The 26524-nt window shown below is 37.5% G+C and overlaps 2 protein-coding genes across 2 annotated transcripts in view; one reads left to right on the top strand and one right to left on the bottom strand.

The window, feature by feature from the left end:
- The window catches only part of LOC139741332 (uncharacterized), a 66507-nt gene that overhangs the window by 31659 nt on the left and 8324 nt on the right, over positions 1 to 26524 (top strand). The gene's annotated exons all lie outside the window — the stretch shown is intronic.
- Positions 3115 to 4477, bottom strand: LOC139741338 (uncharacterized). The gene has a single exon (XM_071651919.1). It carries the CDS (start codon positions 4443 to 4445, stop codon positions 4113 to 4115), a length of 333 nt encoding a protein of 110 aa, XP_071508020.1. The 5' UTR covers positions 4446 to 4477; the 3' UTR covers positions 3115 to 4112.

Here is a 26524-nt window from a genome sequence, read left to right as displayed (position 1 = left end):
ATTGCTATCCTAACATCTGCTATGTAATGAGACCCCATGCGCTCCAGGGTGCTGGCTGTTGATGAAGATGCATGACGTTTGGCAGCGACTGTGGTCGTGAAATCTGCCATATTGAGCAAAATGGTTCACAGAGTCAAGCCATGTCTGCCAGAGAAAATAGACTTTGATTGTGGAAGAATGCAATACCAATGTCTAATCCTCAAAATAATTATACGGATTCATTCAGAATAAATGCAGGAAATTTCAGGAGATGCCAACGTGAAGATTGAGACAAAAATTGGACAATCCTTTCAAGGGATATGATTTTCCAAAGTTTTGATTACATTCAATTGATATGGCACCCTTAAAGGTTTGCAACATTATGGATGCACTCTTTTCTACTAGAAATTCATACACAAAATTGACAGAAATGTATATTTCTTCAGAAATACAAATTGATTCTGCCTTTACATTATATGCATTTGGGTAGAGGAAGAATGAAAGCCTCCAGTTTTTTTTTCCAGATTTAATTTAATCTGGGATTTTACCACTTGCTTAGTACAAATGAGAAGCAATTATTTTGTGAAAATCTACACATGCATTTGAACAACCAATGTAGAGCAGCGCATCCAAGAGTCTTCAAATCATTGCCAAGTCACGTTTGAATTGAGTAAGGATTTCATGAAATACAATATGTATCTCTCTAGTGGATTGTCAAATTGAATTTATCATATTTATATACATTATTTTGCGTGCATTTGTGTCCTCAAATATTCTGCTTGTCAATGAATTCACATACTTTCTGATGACAGTGCTGCTATAACTTAAAAATTGTTTCTGGAAATATTCTTACTCCATTCAATGAATGGTTACTTTGAAAAAAAAAAAACCCATCTCATAATGGATTGTCCAATTGCATTGGGATATTTTGTGATTGGATTTCTTCACATATTTTGTATTTCTTGAATTCACACATTTTCTGAGAACTGCATCCTCTTCAAAACTTCATTAGAGCCATTTATGGGATTAACAGGAAAACACGAAAAACATTTAAACTCCTTTCAATCGCTTCGATCCTCATCTTGTCCGTAATGAAAATGAAAGTCAAATGCCCCATTGTGTTTAAAGGTCATATGAAGTCATTGGTGACAAAGAAATTCTTCAGGCACTGTTGGTTGGATGTTGTGGTAGCTCAGTCTTGAACATTTCAAAACATTTTTCTAACTTTGCTGACTGAGCTGCATGATTGTTTTCAATTTCAGTTTCATTCTATTTCTGCAATCTTTTCTTTCAAGACTACAATGTCTTAACCCGTTGAGGACAGCTTGATTTTGCTACAACACGCATTTCCCATAGACGCTTGCCAGAGTATACACGGGACTTGTCCTCAATGGGTTAATGAAATTACATCAACAACCTAAAGATTTTGGTGAAATTAGATTGTAAAATCAAGTTTTACAAACAAATTTAGTACATGACTATAGATACAAAATAAAATTGCATTTTTGGTTCCATGACATGTTCCATGTTACGGGGGCTGTCACAACAAACATACATAATGATGCTTAATGTAATGGCAGCCCTTTCCTTTTGATGATGTGCAAATGAATTTAAAAAAGGATACTCAAGCATGATTTTTTTTTTTTTTTGGGGGGGGTGAAAATTATGCAGACACCAAGAGATGTCCATAAATATTGAGCATGGTAAATCTGGTAACCCAGAAGTTTACACTCTTTTTTCCAGAGCATTTGATAATCGTTCGGTAAACACTATTGGTATTTTCTCTTTGTAGCTCTTCATCTATGTACTACAATACTGGAAACACAGGGTAGCATTTCTTGCATTAAAGACTGCATCCAAGACTTCTCAGACTAGACATATTGTAAAGCAACACCCCTTTAATATTGGTAAATATTTCAGAGAGCCATTAAAAGTCTGCAGCGTACATTGATCCGTATGAATGCAGACACCAAGAAATCCAAACAATGTGCAGACATTCTATATTGACATAATGCAGGTAACAAGTGGATTGGCAAGCATGATGTGTTTTCTTAAAGTGTCAAGTTTTATTTACATGTACAAGCAATCAGGAATTAATCCCAAATCTCCATGGCAACACTTGCAAAGAGATTTGAATCATGTGTGCTGTTTATCGCTCAAACACTTCAGAGAAAATTAATTTTCTTGAAAAAACAGTTCAGAAAGTATGGAGTGTATCTCTGACAAAGTTTGCAATTCTATATTTTTCCAGCCAACTTTGGCATTTCCATGGCAACAACAGTCAGCATTGTTGATAACTTGTACTCATGTTAATAGTAATCAGATCCTTGAATGCTGTTTGCACAATGGACAGATCGAAACAGCTTTCAATTTTTTTTTTCACTTGCTTCCTGAAATGGTTCCCACACCTTTCAAAAATTATGTCAAAAGATGTCGAGCTTCTTGCACATACAGTGCCAAAAGTGAAACTGTGATATTCAAATCTCTGTGCTACAATTTTCTTACAAAAAAGAAAGAAAAAAAATGAAATGTTGTGGAAGTCAATGTGTCACAAAAAGAAATCCCGTACCTAGAAGGATAAAAATTTTAACAAGCATATTTCCACAATAAGATAGCAGAAAGTCCAACCGCAAGCTTCTCTTATAAAATAAATATGAGATTCTTCCGCTGGGTAACCCCTGGCGAATTAGAGACTCTGATTGCACAAAAGCATACTAAAAATATTATGAGCTCATAGCACCCACTAACCAACACAAATTTGAGTCGCAATGTCCCTTGTGGCTGGGGTCTTGGGCCCACATCGTGGCCCTGGGAGCTCAAGCCCTTATCGAGCCTCTCTGCTGCTATCTTAGCCTTGTTGTTAAACACATATGACTATTAAAACTGAAGTTTGGCTTCAGGAAGCTGATTTTTAAGCAGGAGAATTAATCATCTCAAAGGGATGGTATAGTTTTGGTTGAGATGAGGAATTCAGATTTTATGTATTTTTCTTTTTTGTGAGATAATCAGAAACCACTTTTGAATTATAGAAAAGCATACAATTCTTAGAGGTATTCAAAGTTTATTTGTTGAAACTTGGTTTCGAAATGGCTGAGATATCCAAAAACAAAGTAAAACAAAGTGATACTACTAAAGATGGGTCCTACCTTTTGTTAGTATCACTTTTACTTTGGGTATCTTAGCCATTGCAAAACAAATTTTTATCAAATAAACGTTGAATTCCTCTTGGAATTGCATGCTCTTTCATATTTCATAAAAGGTTTCTGATTATCTCGTAATAAAGTTGTAAAGCTGGAGTCCCCATCTCAAGCAAAACTAAACCATCCCTTTATTCAAAGCTGGAGATCAGACATACAGTGTACACCTAGAATGGGAGAAATTCAGACTTGAGCGGGAGATTTCGAGAAAATTGGTCTCAAGGCGGAAGAGTTGGAGTCTCAGAGATGGACATGAGAGGCAAGTTTTACATCTGGATTTTGCATTGACATTTGCAAGAGGTTGTACACTTGACAAGCACACCACACAAAGGAACAAGGTAAAAACCTCAAGGTCTAAATATTGCTTGTGAACTTTACAATGTCGAGGAGTGTGCTGTGTGCACGTATCACAACTCATCACATGAAGACACGTCATAATACAATAATAATACAATACATTTATTACATAACCAGAGATAGAGTGACAAAACCGACGGATCATAAAATACATTTTATGTTATATAACGTACATGAAAATATTTTCTCTTCTGCTCTCTCTCTCTCTCTCTCTCTCTCTCTCTCTATGCGTACAAACATTGATATAATGTCAATGTTTTATAGTTATTCTTACATGTATATTACTCTTTTGTATTGCCTATCATGTCAGACTCGGTTCATGCAGGTTAAAAGTGGTCACATGTAAACTATTTTGAATAAAGCAGGCTGTTATATTCTCGTTATGTTTTCTACAACACTATAGCAAAGGTACAGTGGCCTTACTGTTCTCCTTGGTAGTTTTGTTGTTGTTGTTGTTCTCACTCAAAATGAACCTTATTATACAAAATAGAGAAAGGCACTTGAACCAATCCTCACAGTACATTTCTGTTCTCACAGTCAATATTGTGCTCAAACACAAGCTCATCATGGAGGAGGGGGCTACGGTATGTCGGGGCTCAGGGGCGGCCCGTACAGTATCGTCTCGATCTCCCGGACGTCCGCATCGTATGGCCTTGCGCCCCTGGCGCCCTCGTTGGCCACTACCCTGTCCAGCACATCCTGCAGGGCCTGGCTGCAGGCCGGAGTCCCTCGGACCAGTCGCCTGATCTGGGTCTGAGGCATGTTGGTCAGTAGGAGGACCAACAGGGCCAGGTCCTGTCGGTCTAGGTCCCGGTTGTTGGCGATGCGCGGCAGGTTTTTGCGCAGCTCGGTGGTATTGCTGCTACGGAATAAATGGTAGAAGTCCTCGGCTTTACTCGACGAGTTGTTCATGATGTAGCAGCTCTTCGTTCTCACCGCTCACAGACGCACACAAGAAAAGCTGTTGACGAATGATTTCCCCAAGTTTAGAGAACCAATTGCTGTTACTTACAACTACACACAGTCCAGGAGAGATTAATATCGTCGACCCTCACTCAAAGGAAGAGTTGATCAGGTCGGAGTTGTCCTAGAACTAATATGTGCGGCAATACGATAGCAATAGTAGCAGCACTTGTGGCAGCAGTTAGTAGGCTTGCTTGATTTAGCCGCAACACTTTATAGACAGTTCAGTTTGAATGGACTCTTTAAGAAAGCCGATGTCGATTTCAGCTGCAGACATGCATCCCTGGCAACAGAATTCCTTGAGAACGTACGTGCAGCCGACTGAATGCGATGAGAAGTAAGGCTTTGAAGTTTGGCCTGCAGATCTGAGCGCACACACCCTTACCTGCCAAGTCGCCTCCCACCCAATCCTACCAGGTGCTCAAAGTGTCACGTGAGGCGTGTCTTGTTGCATGGGTAGTGATGTTTCTGAAGAAAGAAAGAGAAAGAAATTGGAGATAATCTGCAGTCCGTGACCAAAACTATTCAACTGTTTAGCTGTTTGAAAAAGCTAGTCAAGTCGGGAGGTGATGGTGATAGTGGTGGTGGGGGGGGGGGGGGCAAGCAACTACATTGGCATCTATTACCAGCAGCTGCCCTAATGTCTGGTGTGTTTTATCGTATGTTACGTCTTTTGAGTTTTTTTTTCCACTGTCTTATTTTGTTCGATGCTCTGCTGCACTTCCTTGGACAACAGGAATGTCTTATGAATAGAAAGCTTTGTAGTGGGTTTCACATGTCATTTGATAGACTCAATAGCAATAAGACTACACTTGTTGCTATAACTGCATTTATGGGGAAAACATAGAGGTCTAGCTAATTCATTACATTTGACCAAAAATCAACCATTGAACACTATTAAAATTCCTTGTTTGTTAGTGGAGAGTTCAAACACGAAACAAGATATCCTAACAAGCAACCTAAGTATCAAGATCTTGTTATGATGCAGCTGTTAAGAAAAAGCAGAAGCTAATGTCAAGTGAGTGTTTACAAACCAGGTTCCATTCGGCTAGTAGTTGAATAGTGCTTCCAATATCAACAATAATATACTAATACATGTATAAACTGCCACATTCTGTGTAGTATATTTTCCCATTTGCTATCCATTCTCAGATATCGATTTCAGATTAAAAAGAAAACAATCGAAAGGAAAACAAACAAAAACTTAGCACCACAGTTCATTAGAACAATTTATGAATATTTTTGTTGGTTTGTAGATAGAGAAACTGAAACAGATGATACACATATTTATAAGTTCTGATTTGCTTTGGGAATTCCAAATTAGCTGAATAGAAGACTACTAGCATGTATCAAAATCAATGTAAACTTCAGTGCAGGAATGTTGTTTAGCTTTGATATTTGAATAGGAGATAACATTGCTCCGCTCATATCTTTTTTGGTGTGTGTTTGTTTGTTTGTTTGTTTGGGGAATCCCAGAATAAGTGGGGGTGTGATTAATGCATGACATATTTACGACCAGTGGGCGTATGCGGAATGATCTAGAATCCCGAGAGAATGATGGTCGATCTGGTGCTTGTGACCTTGAAGCGTTAAAAGTCTTCTGTGATGCAAGATGTGGAATTGGGCAATTGTGGAATTTCTTCTCACCCCTTATTAATCCTTATTGGGATTTTTTTTGCCATTTTGCATGCACACTGGAGTGCTTTATTAACCCATTGAGGAAGAGTCTGAGTGTACTCGGGCAAGTGTCAATGGGAAATGTGTGTTGTAGCAAAATCAGTCTGTCCTCAATGGGTTAAAATGCTGCACATTGTATGTAAAGTTATGCATTCTGCTTGTAAATGTACAGAAATTGAGTTTTAGCAGCAAAACTTCTTTTAAACTGAATAAGAGTGCATGGAACTCTTCGTCTTTGTGCCTGAAATGTGTTGCAGAAACAAGGTGAAGAGGATGACCTGCTGAAAAAAGAATCACAGAATGATCAAATCAAGGGATATATGATATATATATATATATATATATATATATCTATATATATATATATATATATATATATATATAAATATATATATATGTGATCGTGCACCTCAAAACGAACAAAAAGTCGCACACACTGATTTTGCGTGAGGACTGAAAATAAGTGATATGGGTCAACCTAGCCGATCTTGACTTTTTCATATTTTCTGAAAGAGCGGGTCTTCTTTAACATTATGCTAAAATTTGGTATCATAAAACGGGCAGGAAAGTGCATTTTTTAGCAGTTTATCTCGAACATTTTGGTAGAATAGTGTGATTAGGTGTGTCTTTAGAATCCCTTTTTCATTTCTGAAAAACCTTGTCCACACTCTTCACTTCAACTCTAATAACTTTTGAAAGGATAGTGCTACTGCTTTGAAAGTTGCATTAATTATGAACAGAATGTGTTAATGAGGCATGCTTAATTTCAGTTTAATCTGATAATCCCTTCATTGTTGTTACTCTGGTGGTTTACTTCCTGTTTTTGTCCCGTTCATCGCACAGCCAGCACGGTTTGGTAAATATTAAGCGCTTGAATAGACACTGTACTTCAGAGCCTCTTTTCTCAGTTCACACTTTTCTTGAGTTTGTGCTTTCTTTCCAATATTTAGATAGGTTAGGAGAGTCCGTTTGATTTGAGTTAGTTTTAAAGCTTAAACTCTGCTCTTTCAAAATATGGTCTTAACTACAAATTCGTGTCTGGCGACTTTTTGTTTGTTTTGAGGTGCAGAGTCACATATATATATATATATATATTTTTTTTTTTTTTTGGGGGGGGGGGGAGTGGGGCATTGAAGGGAAACTCTATTTTGTGTTCTAGGTAATGGTGATATAGCCCAAAATTTACAGATGGAATGGCATTCCTATTTGAGGGGGAAAACATACACACATTTACAAAATGTACAGTCATAAATGTGTGATTACTTTGAAAACAATGTGTGGAATGTTAATAAGCTTGTTGATTAAATGAACCCGCTTATAGGAACCAGATGAGGCATTTTTTAAACTCTTTTATTGAGTCCCAGAAACCCCATTTAGGCGCTTAATGTTGTATCTGTTTGTTTTAATTCTTATCATTCATTGCAAGTATTTATCAAAGGGATAGTATAGTTTTGGTTGAGATAGGGATTCAGGTTTAAGCTTTTTGTGAGATATGATTTAAAAACACTTATATGAAATAAATAACAGCATACATTTTGTAAGAGGGATTCAAAGTTAATTTGATGAAAATCACATTCTTTATATGGCCGAGATATACAAAAAACAAAGTGATTCTAATAAAAGGTGGGACCACTTTGTTTTACTTTATACTTTGTTTTGTGTATCTCAGAGCCATTTCCAAACCGATTTTCATCTTGTAAACTTTTAATTTCTCATACAATTGTATGCTCTTTCATATTCCATAGAGAGGTGTCTACTTTATATTGCAAAAAGTTAAAACCTGAATCCCCATCTCAACCAGAACTATACCATCCCTTTAATGAAGAAAAGATGAAGAAGAAGGAAAGTTTCATTTCAAACCTATCTTGATGTCTCAGATAGAAGAGCATTAGTATCCAATCTGTTGCCTCCAAAAAATGGCAACTTTGAAAAGAGCTTAACCCATCAAGTCCTGGTGTGCTTTTGTGGCATAAATTGTTGTCTTTTCCTCAGGACTTGATGGTTTGAACTCTCTTCAAGGCTGCCATTTATTGGAGGCAGCAGATTGGATATCAATGTTCATTCTATGCGAGACAACATGGTAGGTTTGAATAGAAGCTTTCCTTCTTCTGTTTGTCTATGAAAATGTATCAAAGCTAGCATAAAATGTGAGCAGACTTTCCTCGATATGCTCAGAGGAGATGCTGTTAAATGTAAAGCAATTATCCTTTAGAGCTCCAGCCCAGAAATGTTCCCTGTCAAATTCTTCTCTTTTCAGCATCACTTCCAGTCTCTCTGAGGAGACAAAACATTCTGTGATATTCTGGACCCCAAAAGTCAGCCTTTTTTTTTTTTTTTTTTTTTTTTTTTTTTTTTTTGGGGGGGGGGGGGTTCATTTACAGCTTCTGCCTGTTGAGTTTAGTCAGGATATTGCTGAAGGCAGATGGAATGACTAGAACTAATATTTCAGTGCTCTCTGATATTAAGGAGAGTAGAACAGACCTTCACTGCAAGGACGACCAGATTATGAATCATCCGATGGTCTACCCTCTCATGCTGTCATCAATATAAACAAGAAAACTTTGGCACCTTCAGCAGTGAGGTTGTAAGCTACAATGTATGTACTCCAGCATATTGGGGGGGGGGGGGTAAAGTAACTTAAGGAGAGAAAGACAGTGTGGCACAGTTTTTCACTAGGCATGAGCAGGCTTTTTGAATAACAAAAAGTCCATCGCTTCAACCGATTGGTCGGAATGTGAGCCCACCGTGTGAAAACCTGCAGACAAGAGCCGTAAACAACTCAGACTTTGACACCGAATGCCTGCAACATGGCATGACCTAGGTTCAAGTTTGAAAAAGTCCTTTTTTTTTCAAAGTTTACCCATTGAAATGGGGAGAATGGCAAGCAGTGACTTGGTTGTGAGATTTTTGGTACAACTAAAGATACTCTGGTAAACACAAACAAAATGAGAGAAACGTATTCATTCACATACTAGCAGCACCCGTCATAGGCGCCGGAAGTGGGGGGGGCAGGGGGGGCGGGCCGCCCCCCCAATCCAAAAAGTGGGGGGGCAAAACGCATTTTTGCCCCCCCAAAAAGCCCCCCCCCCCCCAAAAAAAAAAAAATAATAATGATAATAATAATAAATGAATAAACAAAGAAAATAAAATAAATATGTATGTATATGAATAAAAGGGAAAAAATATGGCTTCAAACGGCAGCTTTTGGACTGTAAAATGTCAAAATTTTCAAGCTCGCTCGCTTCGCTCGCTCGCATTGAATCGTTATGCCATTCTCCAAATGTTGCTGCCAGTAATTGCCAGCAGTTGCGCCCGATGCGCCGCCCCATTAATTTCCAAAGTGAAAGATAAAGCTACAAACCCCAGTTTTGGGACTGTAGAATGTCAAAATTTTCAAGCTCGCTCGCTTTGCTCGCTCGCATTGAATCGTTATGCCATTCTCCTAATGTTGCTGCCAATAATTGCCAGCAGTTGCGCCCGATGCGCCCCCATTTATTTCAAAGCGAAATATATAGCTACAATTAAAACTCCAGTTTTGGAACTGTAGAATATCAAAATTTTCAAGCTCGCTCGCTTCGCTCGCTCGCATTTTATAGTTATGCCATTCACCTTATGTTGCTGACAGTATATAATTTGTCGATCGTTTCACACCGTCATTCCATAATCCACGTAAGGAAAACTTACAATGTTCTTCAATGACTGCGTTGTTGAATGTATCACATTCCGTAATGTATTGTAGTCCCATTATTGCTCACGCACACACGCACTTGATACAGACCGTCAAAATTACTTTATGGTTCCCCCCATGTTTCGACCCACCGTACGCCACTTTACACACACACACACACACACACACACACACACATATAATATATATATGTGTGTGTGTGTGTGTGTGTGTGTGTGTGTGTAAAGTACATATATATATATATATATATATACATATATATATATATATATATATATATATATATATATATATATATATAATAGATGTGTGTGTGTGTGTGTGTGTGTGCGTGTGCGTGTGTGTGTGTGTGTGTATGTATGTGTATATTGTGTAACATATGCATGGTCTAATCTTGAGCCCCCTCCAATGTTTGCCCCCCCAATCCAAAACTGCTTCCGGCGCGCCTGGCACCCGTGGAAATCCACGGGTCTGAGGGTTTTTTTTTTTTTTCTCATAATACGATTTTGCACATTTTTATTGAAGAAATAAAAAAAGTCTTCTCATTCTTTCGTTAATAGTGCTGTTTTCTAAGTGACCACCCTTCCCAGAAATTTTATAATACATTTTTGTAGTATATGCCAGGCGATCCGGTCCATTGGTAGGGATCATTCCCGCCACTACTTGCTTTTATTATAGAACTTGAGTTTCGAGGGGTTATTTGCACCCGCTGAAGTCCAACAGTTGTCTTGTTGCCCCTCACCCCTCCCCCCCCCCCCCACTCACGCACACACACATTTCCACCTCCGCAGGGCAAAAAAACAAAAACATTCAGGGAAAAATTACCAAAAACGCAAATGAGATTCCCCGAAAGTTCTGCCCACAGGTTGTTCCCGTCGAAACGGGAAGATATTAACACTATGACTTTGATTACCCCCTGCTCTTGCATCCACGCGGGCACCCGCGGGAATCCACGGCTGGTCTCAAGGCCTCGGTTTGTTTTGTGTTTTTTTTTTCATGTTTTTTTCCCCACGTTATGAGAGAAAAATGAGATATTTTCGTCTTCATAATTTTGCTCCCTCCTTTTTGTTTTTAATCACCAAAACTTGGCTTGATATATCATATTAATATAGAACTACATCTGCTTCAGATTGTACATTATCATAATTAATATTAGGCCTACAATTACTGCTCCTATTATTGTTATTATTATATCATTATTATTATTATCCTTATCATTATTATTATTATTATTATTATTATTATCATCATTGTTAGTATTTGGGGAGGGGGAGATCATAGTCATCAGGTTTGATAGGCACCCGTGGGAGTAGGTTCTCACGACCTCGTATTTTTTTTTCTTTAATATTTTTCCCATGTTATGGAAGAAAGAAGAATCACTGCATTCGTCTTCATTTGCTCCCTCTTTTTTTGTCACCAAAACTTGGTTTGATAGACCATAGAACCACACATTCTATTTCCACTTGCAATTTTAAAAATAGGCGGTCGGCAAAGCGAGGTTTTCCTCTACGTCCGCTCATCTTATGAATATGTATGATTACAGCAGCTCTGCAGTAAACGAATGGACATCACAGCTGCGCGTGTAATCTGATATGTAAGGGTACGATCGGCAGATATATTTAGCCGCGTCCTAAACAGTCTGCGTACAATGACACCGGACTTGAGAGCAAACGGCGAGCAAACTAAATGACGTACCTGAGCTGCATATAGTATTCTGCAGTTGTGCAAAATACAATTACATAACAACGTTCGTTGTTTTCATTTGGGGACGCCAATAATGGCGAACTGTACGTAAATGCCCTTGTAGTCCATATCACGCACACACAGATTCGTGTAACCATCGTCAATACATTCAGTACACGTAACAGGCGAAGGCAAAGGTACATCACAGAACTATATACACAGTGTAGAGTGTGTATACAGTTCTGCGAGGTACATTGTGTGTGTGCGTGCGCGTCCGCCGGAAAATGTCAGAGATTTCGCTGCACCATCATCTTTAGTATCCCCCAGTGTCTCTGCAAGCTAAAAGATGGAAGATCGAGAAAGCAGGATGCCAGCGCAGGTTCCGTGAATATTGAAACGCTCGGCTCTTTCGTCATGCACAAAAATGCATTATGCATGTAGCTAATTAATTTTTCTTTTTCGTCCTCGACGTCGACACGGAGGCGGAGAGGGGACGAAACCCGCGCCATTCGATGTAGGATACTCTCCTGCGGCCGACGGCACCGGTCGCAACTGCCCGGAGCCGACGGCTCGGGAGGAGATAGAGAAACCAGCAACGCCGAAATAAAACAGGAAATACATAAGGCCGCGACAACAACAACAACTTCGAGTATTATAGTATAGGATTAGTGCATGTACACGTGTATTTGTACAAAGAGAGGAGCTGTGTTGGATTGATGCATACAGAGATGCCATGTCTACTGTAAAATGAGGAATGTTTTGGCATGCATTTTAATTTCGCGAATTTTGCAAGAGCCAAGATTCGCAAAATTGAAATGCACATGAAAAGTTCTTGTCTACACTATACGCATTGAATGCTAGAGGCAACTCGCGAAAATTTCATGCCATGAAAAAGGCCGTCGGCTCCAATATGCGAAAATTTCATGCCGCGAAAATATTGTGTTTTACAGTTTGATTTTGCAGGAGGCACCCTGAAAATGTAGATTTAAACTTTTTAGTGCCTTACAAGAAGAGTATAAAAGGCCCTTCTGATTTGGGAGTAATTCCATGTGCCTACTGAGATGTATGGAACATGCAAGTACAGTCAACCTTTGCCTATAAAAGTCAAATCCATAATTGTCCCCGCCGAACGAGTTCGAGCAGGGGACTATGAAACGGGCTCCGTACGTGTGTGTGTCCGTGTGTCCGTCCGTCCGTCCGTCCGTCCGTCCGTCCGTCCGTGTGTCCGTGTGTCCGTGTGTGCGTCCGTGTGTGATCAAAATCTTCAATTTGCTACTTCTCTGTCATTTATGAGCCAATTTTGATTCTGTTTGCTTTATATGATAGCACTACATGGGAGCTTTGAAACTTCTACACAGAATTTCAGTCGTGACCTTTGACCTTGACCTTTGACCTATATTGTACATTTTGCTACAAAATGCTACTCCTTCGCCATTTCTAACCCGATTTCGATTCCGTTTGCTTTATGTGATGGCACTAGGTGAGGGCTTCAAAACTTCTACACAGAATTTTGACCTTTGACTTCTTTGACCTTTGACCTTGATTTTTTGACCTATATTGTACATTTTGCTACAAAATGCTACTCCTTCGCCATTTCTAACCCGATTTCGATTCCGTTTGCTTTATGTGATGGCACTAGGTGAGGGCTTCAAAACTTCTACACAGAATTTTGACCTTTGACTTCTTTGACCTTTGACCTTGATTTTTAACCTATATTGTACATTTTGCTACGAAATGCTACTCCTTCGCCATTTTTAACCCGATTTCGATTCCGTTTGCTTTATATGATGGCACTAGTTGAGGGCTTCAAAACTTCTACACAGAATTTTGACCTTTGACTTCTTTGACCTTTGACCTTGATTTTTGACCTATATTGTGCATTTTGCTACAGAATGCTACTCCTGCGCCATTTCTAACCCGATTTCGATTCCGTTTGCTTTATGTGATAGCACTAGGTGAGGGCTTCAAAACTTCTACACAGAATTTTGACCTTTGTCTTCTTTGACCTTTGACCTTGATTTTTGACCTGTATTGTACATTGGCTACAAAATGCTACTCCTTCGCCATTTCTAACCCAATTTCGATTCCATTTGCTTTATGTGATGGCACTAGGTGAGGGCTTCAAAACTTCTACACAGAATTTTGACCTTTGACTTCTTTGACCTTTGACCTTGATTTTTTACCTATATTGCACATTTTGTTACAAAATGCTACTTCCGGCGGGGACATATGTTACGCACCGCGTAATTTCTACTTTTCCTTGTTTGTATTTGGACTGAAGAAATAGCTTCGACTTATGAGGGGTTAAAATCAATAGAATATAAAGAGAAGAGGACTTGAAAAGACCTTTGACTTAGGCGATTATTTGACTTATGTGAGGTCGACTTTTAAAGGGATAGTACAGTATTGGTGGAGATGAAAATTTGGCTTTTGGGCAAGTCCAGCGTCACGGACATTACATTTCAGACATTTTTTGACACTTTGTGAGGTTAGTTTTAAAAGAGAAAACATTTATTTGAAGCTAATATTTGGTGATCACACACCACTCATCTAGATAAAACAACACTGTGAATATAAGAAAAAAATATAAAATAGTTGTTTCATTATGACAGAAAATGTTGTGCGTCACGGACATTACATTTTTTGGACACAACTTTTTACATGCCGACAAATAGTTTACAAACTCTGTGAGTTTGATCATCTTAATAAGACATTTTTCCTTTACAATGAATGTTTTGATATTGCTGTAACATATTTTAAACAAATTTGAATAAAAAAGTGTTTCAAATGACAATGATGGAAAGAAATCTGGCATCACGGACATTACATTTTGAGCGTCACGGACATTACACTTTTGTCCACTTATCAAAAACTGAAATTAAGTTCAGTGAAAAACTATTTTTTCTACTTTTTCTGAAGCAAAAGGAATGTAGGGTACATAAAGATACTTTTATGTCCATTCTGTGAAATAAACAGTGTTTTTAAGTTTCCATGGCAACAATAAACAACTCAATATTATTTAATAAAAGTATATAGATATGGTAAAATGAAAGTACGTTCACAATTTAGACTATTCTACATGGTATGTCTTCTACAATCATCTAAGAATACATTTGCACTGTAATTGAAGCAATCCCTAAAACTTAAACTGAAAAGAAAACTCAAAGAGAAAAGTCTTAAAACGTCACAGACATTACAATCTTATGCACTTTGAAAATATGTGAAATATCAGTCAGTTAGTTACTTTCTTTTTCTTTTGTTTTCATTTTTTCTCATTTTTTTAAACATACAATGCCATGAAATATATCATGTCAACTTTAAACAATTTCTCTGAAATATTTATTTCTTCTCTTTTCACCTTTCAAGGTAAAAATAAACATGTTATATGAATGATGCAATGACACATGTAATGATACAAAAATGAAATGATATCAAACTAGAAAAGCACTCTGAGAGCGCAGACCTCCGCCAAGCATGCAAATCATTTTCACCACTGATCTTGTTCTTCCATAGAGATACATGTATTTCCACCCATGCTGTGCTGAAAGTCGCCGATTTCCCAATATAGAAGCCTTTGTTATGTCATAAACACTCAGCTGCACAGCGCGCCTCACCTCAGCAGAAACTAGAGCAAGCGCACTTTAGTGCCCGCATGCAAACCTCAAATACGCGCAACCTGAACTCCCAAGTTCACTGACCCCCCCTGCCAAAATATCAAAAATCCTTCATAAATTCCCCCAAAATTCTCGGATCACTACCAAAAGTCAATCGTTTGTTACTCGTGTCATTCTCAACCTTTCCTGCAAGTTTCATCTCAATCCGTTGTCTACTTTTTGAGTTATTTTGCGCACAGACGAACGAACGAAGGAACGAACAAACGAACGAATGAACAAACAAACCAGCAGTAACGAAAACATAACCTCCTCCCTTGGCGAGGTAACAATGGCTCAATACTGACAAATGAAACAATCTTCATAAGTAAATCATAACATGAAGAATACATAATCAGTAATATTAATATTCATCTCTGATTTTCGAATGATATTGATGATACATGTACAACGTTTTTATATATAGGAACAAGCCTATGAATGTTACAGATATTACACCTTTGATGAACCTTGAACATAATAAGTGATAAACTTTTTGTTTAGTTCTTTCTGCTGACATCTTTTTTGTATGAGCTAGCTTTACAACATCTCTTTGATACATGATTTTCTTTAATAATATAATTATAAATAAACCTGAATGTACAATCATGGTACAATACAGACTACAATTTGTAATCTAAGTGGTTCATTATACGGGCAATTCCATGGGAATGTGGACATGGCACTAAAATTTCAACTTTATCATATTGCAAAAGAATTACTCATTATGTATTACCCATATATTGAAGTTAAAGAAACTCAAAGAATTATATCAATCGGTCAAATATTTCCCGAGAAACAGCTACAAATGTTGAAGACAATTTTTCTGTCATCCAAATTGCTAAAATGCATGCTTAACTTGATATAACTTTTTTTAATAGAAAAATTCTGCTAGCACTTCAATTCGTTCATTTTAAAGAAGCAAATTGGTTCTACTTCAGTCTCCCATGAGGAAATTTTTATGCCACCTTCAAAAAATTCTAATCACCACATGAAAGTTCAGCCCTTGAGCCATGTAACGCGAGTTACCGAAACAAGAAATATTTTTCATTCTGAAGGAAGCAGTGGAGGTAATTTGTTGGGAATCATAATTTTCTAAATTCATCACACCCTGATACTGTACACAGGATGTTGACTTGAATAAACACTGTTATCACATTAAAAAATGTCAATGAAAAGTGTAACGCGAGTTACCATGTAACGCGAGTTACCGGCATGTAACGCGAGTTACCAACTATAAACACAAGTTTCCCCCAACATAAGCAAATTTTAGCACTTAATTGAGCTAGATTGTGGTGAAAACAATCAATTGCAGTGCTATACACACTATGCTTGACTGAAACAAAGGAGGGTAGCCTAATAAACTGTGATTAGCATCAAGGCCACTGATCACATGCCACATTGAAGAGTCTAGCCTGGCTTTCACTGCATGTGTACATTTATCCAGCAGTGAATGAGACCATTAGATTTATCTTTTGAATTTCCTGCATCAGTATTACAGAATTTTTATTACAGAATGCTATAAAGCACAGGAAGTGTTGGTTCTAATCCTTGTTCGGTGGTTTACTGAAGATGACACCTGTCCGGAGATCAGGAGGTTGTGGGTTCGAATCCTGCTCAAGTATGTATGCCCATGATTTTTTATCATGGCTACTAATAAAACACTGATCAATTCAGTGAGCTTATTAACGTTGATGTAGGGCAATTTGTCAATCAGTTGCAATGAAAACATCTCAACGGAAGAATTTCATGAATTTGAATAATTACGCAGTACCCACTGCATGTTATAAGGATTAGAATCAGCACTACTTGCTGTCGGGCGAAAGCACGGTGGTCTAGTGGAGATGACACCTGGTCCGGTGATCAGGAGGTCGTAAGTTTGAATACTGCTTGAGTATGTACGCCCATGACTTTTTTATCATGGCTACTACTACTTATTTACGTCGATGTAGGGTAATAAGCCAGTTCGTATACACTGTAGCTCATGTACACATTGGTACAAATGACCTTTCTTTTTTCTCAGTTGGTTCGGCACTTCACTTGTTTTCAAAGCAGCATAATGCATACAAAGCTTGCATGACATAACAATTTATGGAACTTCTGTTCAAAAAAAGAATGAACTTGCATTTAGATCAGGGGATCAGAATACTCCCATCAGTTTATGATTTAGGGCAAGTCCAAGATATCGCGTACCTTACGTATGGGACATTCAGAGATTTCAAACCTCTGAAAAGTAATGAAGGAGCACTTGGATTTTACTGTTTATCATCAGGAGGACTGGTAGCCCTGAGAAGAATATTGTGTTTGAGTTTGATGTCATTTGACCTTCGGTTAATTATTTTATTAAGGAAAATATGGCAACTTACGTATGGGACCAGAGAAAAACTGGATTTTTCAAAATAAAGTTTGAATGGAAAATTCTCTGAAAGTACCTTACTGATCAAGTTCTGTTTACAAGAGAAGAAAGGTACAATATTGAAGTATCTTTCAGCAAAGTTTCACTGCAAAAGAATGGCGCATATTTTCATGAAGTTGGTTTAATTAACGAAAGTACACCTTACGTGTGGGACATGGCTCAACTTACGTATGGGACATTTGTCTTTAGTGCACAAGTGTATTCATGGGAATGACTTTAAATTTCCCCATAGTGTCATATTCAGTTCCACAAATCACACTACAACATGTAACAAATGAAGTAGACTACTACAGAAGTGGGTACTTTCCCGGTTCAGATACCTAACAAAAGCTAAAATAAGACAAATAAAAGTAATTACCAATTTACAATTAAATGTCTTAGTTTGGATTCCATCATGCATTAACACTGTCCTCATGATGTCTACACACACAGTATACAGTATACTGACACTCTATTTCTAGCCCATTGTAATACTCTGGTCAATATATCTTATCAAATGAAAAAAAAAAAAATGTGCGAATTCTAGCTTGCGACCTTGATGTACACTGTAGCATACATGCAGATGTACCATGACTAATTTATAGTCTTGATTTAGTTATTTCAATTGTAAAATCAAATGTCATGTACAGTGTAATTTGCAAATACAGTTTGAAATGGGTACTTTCAGTAGTTCTAGGCTTACCTTGCAAGTTGTCTAAGTTTTTATAGAGCTTTGTAATTGTTTGAAATGCAGCACAAAACACAACAACAACAAGAGTAATTAATTTTGCTCTGTAATCATCATGTTTTGCCATGTGAATTTTAGCTTCTGCAAAATCAATTAAATTTTAATGAAACTTTTAGATTTTAAAAGCCGTGGTAGAACAAAGAGATAGAAGAATGTATGTGCCAATGCAGGCTTTTTTTTTTTTCAAATTGCTTGGCTTCGGGTCGATGAAACCAAAGACGACAAAATTTGTGTTTATAAATACTTTGTACATATATACATGCTTGTGTAGTGATACAGGAAAGATTATCATTTGTACATTCAAATCTTAAGAAAAAAATGTAACTCTAGATTTGAAACACTTAAGTAACTCACTGATCTGAAACTTACAATTTTGATAAATTCTAATAACCTAATTTGATCATACACTACCAGATTGCAATGCTTATTAATAATTGTGTAGATGTGGGGTACAAAGTATGAGTTGATGAAGGTGTCTCAGAGCACATCTGTCTCTTCAAACACAATATAGAAAAGAAAATTCAATTCCCTATTTGTTGTGTAAGTTGTGTTATTAGCACTCCAACCACAGAACCAGTATTGATATTGTGGTTCATGGCAAATGTGAACTATAGTCTTCATTTTACAGGATTTTCAGAAATCATGTTCATGACCTTGATAAGTCATGACATATTCTGAGGGTGTGTAGTTGACATATTAAACATCATATCAAAATAAAAAGAATTCTCATAGGGTTTTTCCTTTGCTATCAACTCAAGTAATTTGACAAAGTTACCTGCTGTCACCTCAAAGTGATTTTTCTTTTCAGTAAGACCTGTAATGTTGACATTGATGAGCGCCACAAGCACAATTGTTTTGATTTCCCTTTTTAGGCTGTACAGCGTGTAGTACATGCTGAACAGTGTACTGCACCTAAAATGACACTCAGAGAATCCCATTCTCTAGGACAAAGTCATTTTGTAGAGAGGTTAAGTTGAAAATTATAACTGAATTAAGAAAATGTCCAACATCACAATGTTAAAAGGAGGAATGTTAATTGAGGACCAGCTGCACAGCCTGTAATGAAAATAAGAAAATACAAGTATAAATGAATATTCTTTATTTTCCTTTCTTAATCATAGAATGACTCAATAATGCTGTTCTTACACTCTCCCTGAGGTCAACTAAGTAGGAGAGGTAGATATATAGACATATCCTTCAGAGTAGGTGCAAAGATAACCATTAACCAAACAAATGTAAGGACATAGCATCCATGTCAAGAGGCGGTTTTCCCATTCACTTTGCATGTAATGTCCCATATGTAAGGCATTTGTCCCATACGTAAGCAAACTTTAATTAGTTATAAGATGAAGGACTAATTGAATTTCCACATTAAGTTTTGCTAATCTGGAGTTAAAATGAATAAATTAGAACTTCCTAAAGTATGATTGGTCAATGTTAGAAATCTTCAGAAAAAACTTAAAAAAACATACTAAAATCCTTACGTATGGGACACTTCGTTCTGGGAAAGAGCATAATTTGCATAATTAATGTGCTGACCTTGTCTTACCAATTGGAAATTATACTAGCTCATACAGGGGTCATGTCCATAAAGGAACTAGGTCAATGACAAATGCAACTGATTTTAGATTAATATTTTTAATTTGTCCCATACGTAAGGTTTGTTTTCAATTTATGCAAATTAAGGCCATATTTCTTGCATAAATTTGCATAATTAAATATTTTCTTTGCTGGAAATATATAATTTAACTCTTTGGCTACAACATGATATCAATAACTTTTTGATTAAATCAAGATGAATTTTGAGCATCTGAGGGGACATTATCTTGGACTTGCCCTTTAGCAGGCATCCATTTCATTGTTTTGTATTGAATGCAGTAACAGCTTATTTCCGTTTATATTGCAAAATACCATTCTTGCTGTCAGGTGGATGTGCTGGCAAGCATCATTTAGATAAGGATCGCATGAATAATCATCGCATCACACATGCTAAATGTCAGTGAATTTACAAACCAAAATGCCTGTTCGTACAAATGATCTTTTTTCGTTCATGCACAAAGTGGAATTACGAACTGGTCTTTTTGTCAATCAGCTACAAAGAAATGTACTAGTTTTCACTCCTCACAAAGATAGGATTTGAATTTTTGAAAGATTGTAAGCTGTTTCGTAAACTTGTATATAGGGTTTGATACTTTTATGTTTTGTTTTAAAAAGACTTTCAACATTTTTCATCTTTACACTCTGAAACTTACAATGTAATAACACACCCATATCATCTAGTATATATTCAAACATATTCAAGGTCTCTATGAGGAGTGAAGCTCTTACTAGTCTTAAACACACTCTTCTATTGGGTTTATTAGTAAAATATTTGTTTAACATTTATTCGTTTTACTATCTACACAAATAAGCATCTCTCAGATTATTCAACACAAGATTCAGTGCCATCAGAACAATTGTATGTCATCAATTTGTGTCACCCTGTGTTAGTGGACATAATGTAACGCGAGTTACCGTAACGCGAGTTACCGACATAAAGGCTCCCTACATTTTTCCAGGTCATTGTTACTCAACTTTGATATTGTTAATTTATGAGTCCTAACCCACTATCAATTCAAGGTAGGAAAACTTTTATCAAGATTGTCTAGTATGAGGAGACTTTCCAAAAAGAGGTCTTCATAGAATTGACCATGTCCTTTTTGTGTAACGCGAGTTACCGAAATTAAATGATTCAAGAATCCCAACATGTTTGTCCTTTATTTTTCTTTTTGGATTCATTTAGTTGGTGTATGTCTACTTAACCCATGATGAAAAAAGTAACTTGTAGATCCTACCAATTACAAAGATATTGGCACATTATCCCAAAAATGTACCCATTATTTGTAACGCGAGTTACCGTGGAATTGCCCATACCACAAAATTAAGTACAGTTAAGAGAACACATATTAACAAAAGCAAAAAATGCCTAGATGGAATTCGTCTACAGAGTAGATTGTGAGCTACTGCTACTATTTTGTAAAAAAGTTTGTTTATTCAGCTTCAAAGTTTTGTTGAACGGAACATCTATTTCGATTGTCCATTGTTGGAGAAGACAGACACTCAATAATCTGTGTCTTCTCGATGAAAAACTCTTCTTCATTGCTATAGACGAACAGATTAGATGTACCCTGTCTTTTCATGAATGTAATCAGTGTTGTAACATTTATGTCTTTGCAATCACCTTGCAATAACATTGTGAGGTTGGTGAGATAATGAAAGTAGAAACATATTAAAGGCAAGGGTAAAGATTTGATGAACAAGGTATTACCCCCCCCCACACACACACACATACCTGCCCCCCCCCCCCATATACATGCCCCCCCCCCCACACACACACCCACACACACATTCACACTAACAAAGAAAGATTACAGGCAATATTAGAAAACTTCATCATTATTTACAGGTTTTTCTAAATTTTTCATACTTCGTAATGTCCGTGACGTCTATGGGATTTATAACATTGTAATGTCCGTGACGCATTTTACTGGAAAAGTATTCATGTGTTTCAAAATTTAATTGATAGTCTTGTGTAACAGATTGATTAATAATCAGAAAAACATTGTGTAATTGCAAAACTTCAGCATTTTTAAAAAAGTATTTCTAAATTTTTTATACTTGGTAATGTCCGTGACGTCTATGGGATTTATAACATTGTAATGTCCGTGTCGCATTTAACTGGAAAAGTATTCATGTGTTTCAAAATGTAATTTGTAATCTTGTGTAACACCATATTCTAGCTTTGCAAACCAAATTTTAACTTACTTGGATCAATTTTAATCTCTGTATAAAAAACTTTTATACCTAAAACGTCACGGACATTACACTTTCAAAAAGGTAGAAATCACCAAATTTCAATACGCTGTGATTTTCTTAATATAATATATTTTTGAAAAATTCTTTTTGTTTCATGTAGTTCATTCCATGGACAATAGAAAAAAAATAAAATGCAGCCAAGATGGGTTTAAACATTCTAATTTTTCTCTCATTAATAAAATATGTGCAAAACAGTGCTTTTGAACACTACATTCAAAATGAAGCTAAATTTAATTTGACATGGTGAAAAAATCAATTTCGCTAGATTTTCCCCAAATTTTCTTTATATTTATCTAAATATAGACTTTTTTGAATACTTTGAACATAAATTCAGTTAATGTCTGTGAAATTTATTTTTTCACCCTGAGGTAACTTTTTTCATGGACATGCCCATTTACATTTTTGCAAGATACCAAGAAAACACATATGATATAGTTCAGAGCATACCATTTTAAGAGGAATTCAAAGTTTATTTGATGATAATCGGGTTTGGAATGACTGAAACATCCAAAAACAAAGTAAAACAAAGCGATCGTAATAAATGTGGGTCCCACACTTTATTAGAATCACTCTATTTTGGATATCTCAGCCATTTCAAAACCAATTTTCATCAAATAAATGCTGAATTCCTCGTAGAATTACATGCTCTTTCATATTTTATAAGAGGTTTCTCATTGTCTCACCAAAAAATGTTAGAAACCTGAAATTAGGTCTCAACCAAAACTATATATGATCCCTTTAAGCAAGGTTGACTGTGTCTCCCTGATTACAATGTGTGAATGTTGGTAGCTACTGTGTACACATAATATGCATTTCAATACTACATAATATGACAACCACCTAGAGACAGGATTATTACGTCATCACACCAGGGAGGTGTGAGAGCACCTCCCTGATCACAAAGTGTGTGAAAATTTATTCTGCGATGCCCACCAGTATGTTGGTTATCCATGCGCACGTACATGCAGAATTCCTGACATCATGCTGTGGTAAAGAAATGATACTCCAGTGAAATAATTAATGCATGTCCTCGGTACATACTATAAACACACTCACCCGCATGAAACGTACTTGGTTGTTCCTAAACTCTGCACACAGTGCTCGTTGGCAAATGCATGTACATAGTATACATCAATATCAGTACAAGTGTGACTAAATTATGGATGCTACATGGTTCGTGAAATACTCATCCAAGCATCTTACCGTGAAAGGGTAGGAATCTCTTTTCAATTTGTTTGGTGATGATTTGAGCACTGTACATGCGATGGGTCAATCTGTGATGAAGAAGAACCCGACAGCCCATTGATGGATGGACGACAGTCACCGTACGATGCAGACACTGCTTCACAATGCTTGGTTGGAGTTCTCCACCGCGCTGAAGCTGCAGCGTCGACCCTCGTCCTCTCAGTGTCGGATGCTGAAGTGGAATCTCGTGCGAGCGACCGGTCCTATTTATTTGACTCGCCTCGGCCGTGCGTCCGCATCAGTAGTCACCATCAATGGATGAGTTTTTCTTGTTGTTGTTGTTGTTGCAGTTTGTGTAAACCACAGAGAGCAGCAAAGTTGCTCAATAGTCGGACTCTTCCGTTGAACCAATGCAGAGGATGAAGAAATCAGAGAATTGAAAAGAATGTTGCATTTTTCTTTTTGTTTGCCAAATTAATTTCCTGCCATCATCCACAGAGGCTGCATACCCAGGCACGGCGAGCACGCCCCAGTCGTTGTTGGATGCGCCTTGACAGCTAGAGATTCGTCGAGGGGGGACTGGTATTTGTGTGTGGAGCTCTGTCTGATGACTGGGTTTAAAGTCCCCAGGTACAATGTAGATCTTTTGATGCAGAATGTGTGCTACAACCATTACAGCCGTCGCCGCCGTCATCAGTGGGGGCAAAAGTCCGTCATATGTTCTCGTTTGGCTGGCTGCTAGTCTTGAATTTTCAGCCTCTTCTTGCTTGTTTATACCGAAACAGAATTGAGACTGAGGTACCCAGTATCCCACCACAGATGTATCGAGTTACTTTTGATAATTTTCCTTTCAAAAGAATCTCTCTTCCCCGCCCCCCTCTTCATTTCTGCAGGCTGAGAATATTATTCCAGTTAGAGTATATTCCCATTTATCTACCATTCATTTTCTTTCAAATTGTTCTCCTGTAATTCTCCCCCTTCTAGATCTCTCTCCACCCTATCTTCCTTTGTGTGTCTGTACATAAATTTAGACGTGTATAATCTTCAATGAATTTATACTTTGTCTGTTTCTAGCCACCTGTTAACCTTTCTTGGTATTTCTATACTGCATGCACTCAACACACACACACACACACATAGAGAAAGAAGGGGTATACATGGGGGCGGGGGGAGAAAGTGAGAGGTAAAGTTAAGTATTTATATATTATCTTTTATAGATGTTGATTATGTTCATTCTTTAATCTACCAGTCTGCCTACAGCTCTGCCTTTTATGCAGGTGATGCTCTCCAACCGAAAGTTTTTTTAGTTCTGTTTTTCATTTTGTTTTGTTTCATAGCCAAATTTTAAATGCAATGTATGTTGACACTACCCCCCTTGATGATCTCATAATGCACTAGCGTACATTCATTGCACAATCTGTCATCGTGCTTGCCGTTGTTGCGCTCGTTCTTCCATCATTTGTGATCCAGTGGCTCACACAGATTCACTCAACTGTCATGGGTCTCATTTCGTAAAAGATGCAACTATGATAACACTTCTTGTTTAAGATTGGCATCTTCTTGTAGTAACAGCCAATCAGGCAGCAGTCGTTCTTGTCGTTAACCATGACACTTGCCATCGCAGCCAGAGTTGCTATCATAGTCAAAGAGACGGCAAGGTCAGAAAACAGGTACATTTGTACATGTGAGAATTTTGTAGTGTATCGGCCAGATGGGTGAGGGTGCGAGTGGGTGTGGGTGGGTGTCCCCTCTGAGAGTTTTAAGGAGCTTTAAGATATTTAAGCTGTAAATTATGCGATCTGGTGCATACTAAATGTAATATTTTTGTTTAGTCTGATTTAAAAACAAAAATGTATTTATTCAGATGTAATTTTTTTTTTTGGGTGGTTGATTTTTTTTTTTTTGTGTGTATACTGGTAGGCTTAGTAATGTGTTTGTTTGTTTGTGTGTTGTTGTTGTTGGTTTTTTGTTTTTTTGTTGTTTTTTTTTGGGGGGTGGCAATGTTGACCTTGTGCGGTGCAAGGAAAAGCTTTTTAGGAGTGTGAGCATGAGAGAGACCCCTGTGAGGTGGGAGACTCACCCCTCCTGCATTAAACTTGGTAGCTCCATAGCAGCTTCGTGGGGAATGGAGCCCTGATGAGAGCTAGGGCATGCCGTAATTAATCTATGCAGAGAGAAAAATATGTTTTGTAAAAGCTGATTGATGTTCTTTGCAACTTGTGATGATTTGCTAATCAGCACCAGAGCTCAACAATCATCCCTTACTGGAGCCTATGTCTTTCGCTTCTGCCAGAAACCTAGATATGCCCAGCGGCAATGGCATGTCAATATATATAATGGCATGCAAAGAGTTAAGATGATTGCATCAATGTAGGAACAAAGCACATCATTGTACAAGAGTTCACCAGAGGTCACTTTGGGAATAGTCTCAATGAATCAGACCCCATTGTCTCTGTGGACGAGACGATGCCCGAAATAGTCATGGAAACAAAGATAGATATATTTACTTTTAACTTGTCATATTGTGCTACTGAATTCTCGGGTGGTTCAAGCTCGTAGCAGAAGTTTGCGTGGTATTATGATTTACCAGAAAAAAAAAAAAGAAAGAAAAAAGAATAGCAAGTTCTTGTGCAACTTTTGACTGCTGTTTGTGGTTTGACTTTCAGTCAGATTTTTGTTATGGTAGCATGAACAATGTGCCAAGACAGTTGCTCTTTACGCTATGACATGAAAAGCAAATGTCCAAACACACCTCACAAGCATGCATGCATCCAATCAGAAAAGACCACTACATGTATGTTGGCAAATGCAGGGTCTGGTAGTGAAGACTAATGTAGTGTTTTGGTCTGCACTTGGTGTCAAACTGTTGTGATGGAAATTGTCTGCTGACAGAGCAGCCAATCAGGGGAAGGTATGGCAAAGCCTCATCATCATGAATATGCATGAGTGTCTGTGTTTATACACACATGTGTAAAGATGTGTGTATGTGAAAGGGACAGAGAGAGAGAGAGGGAGAGAATGTGAGGAATTGCACTGATGTCTAGACATGTGCCTTATGATTGCAAAATGTTGAAGGTAGGCAGTTGACTGTGTTTACCAATGAATTTACCATCACCTATGTCTCTCTCCCCCTCCCTTTTCTTCTTG

This window comes from Diadema antillarum, unplaced genomic scaffold (assembly GCF_040938485.1).
Source record: "Diadema antillarum isolate AM-2024a unplaced genomic scaffold, OU_Dant_1.0 seq00000920_RagTag, whole genome shotgun sequence".
NCBI lineage: Eukaryota > Metazoa > Echinodermata > Echinoidea > Diadematoida > Diadematidae > Diadema > Diadema antillarum.
The sequence above is the reverse complement of the archived record's forward strand: the minus strand, read 5'-3'. Positions and strand labels throughout refer to the sequence as shown.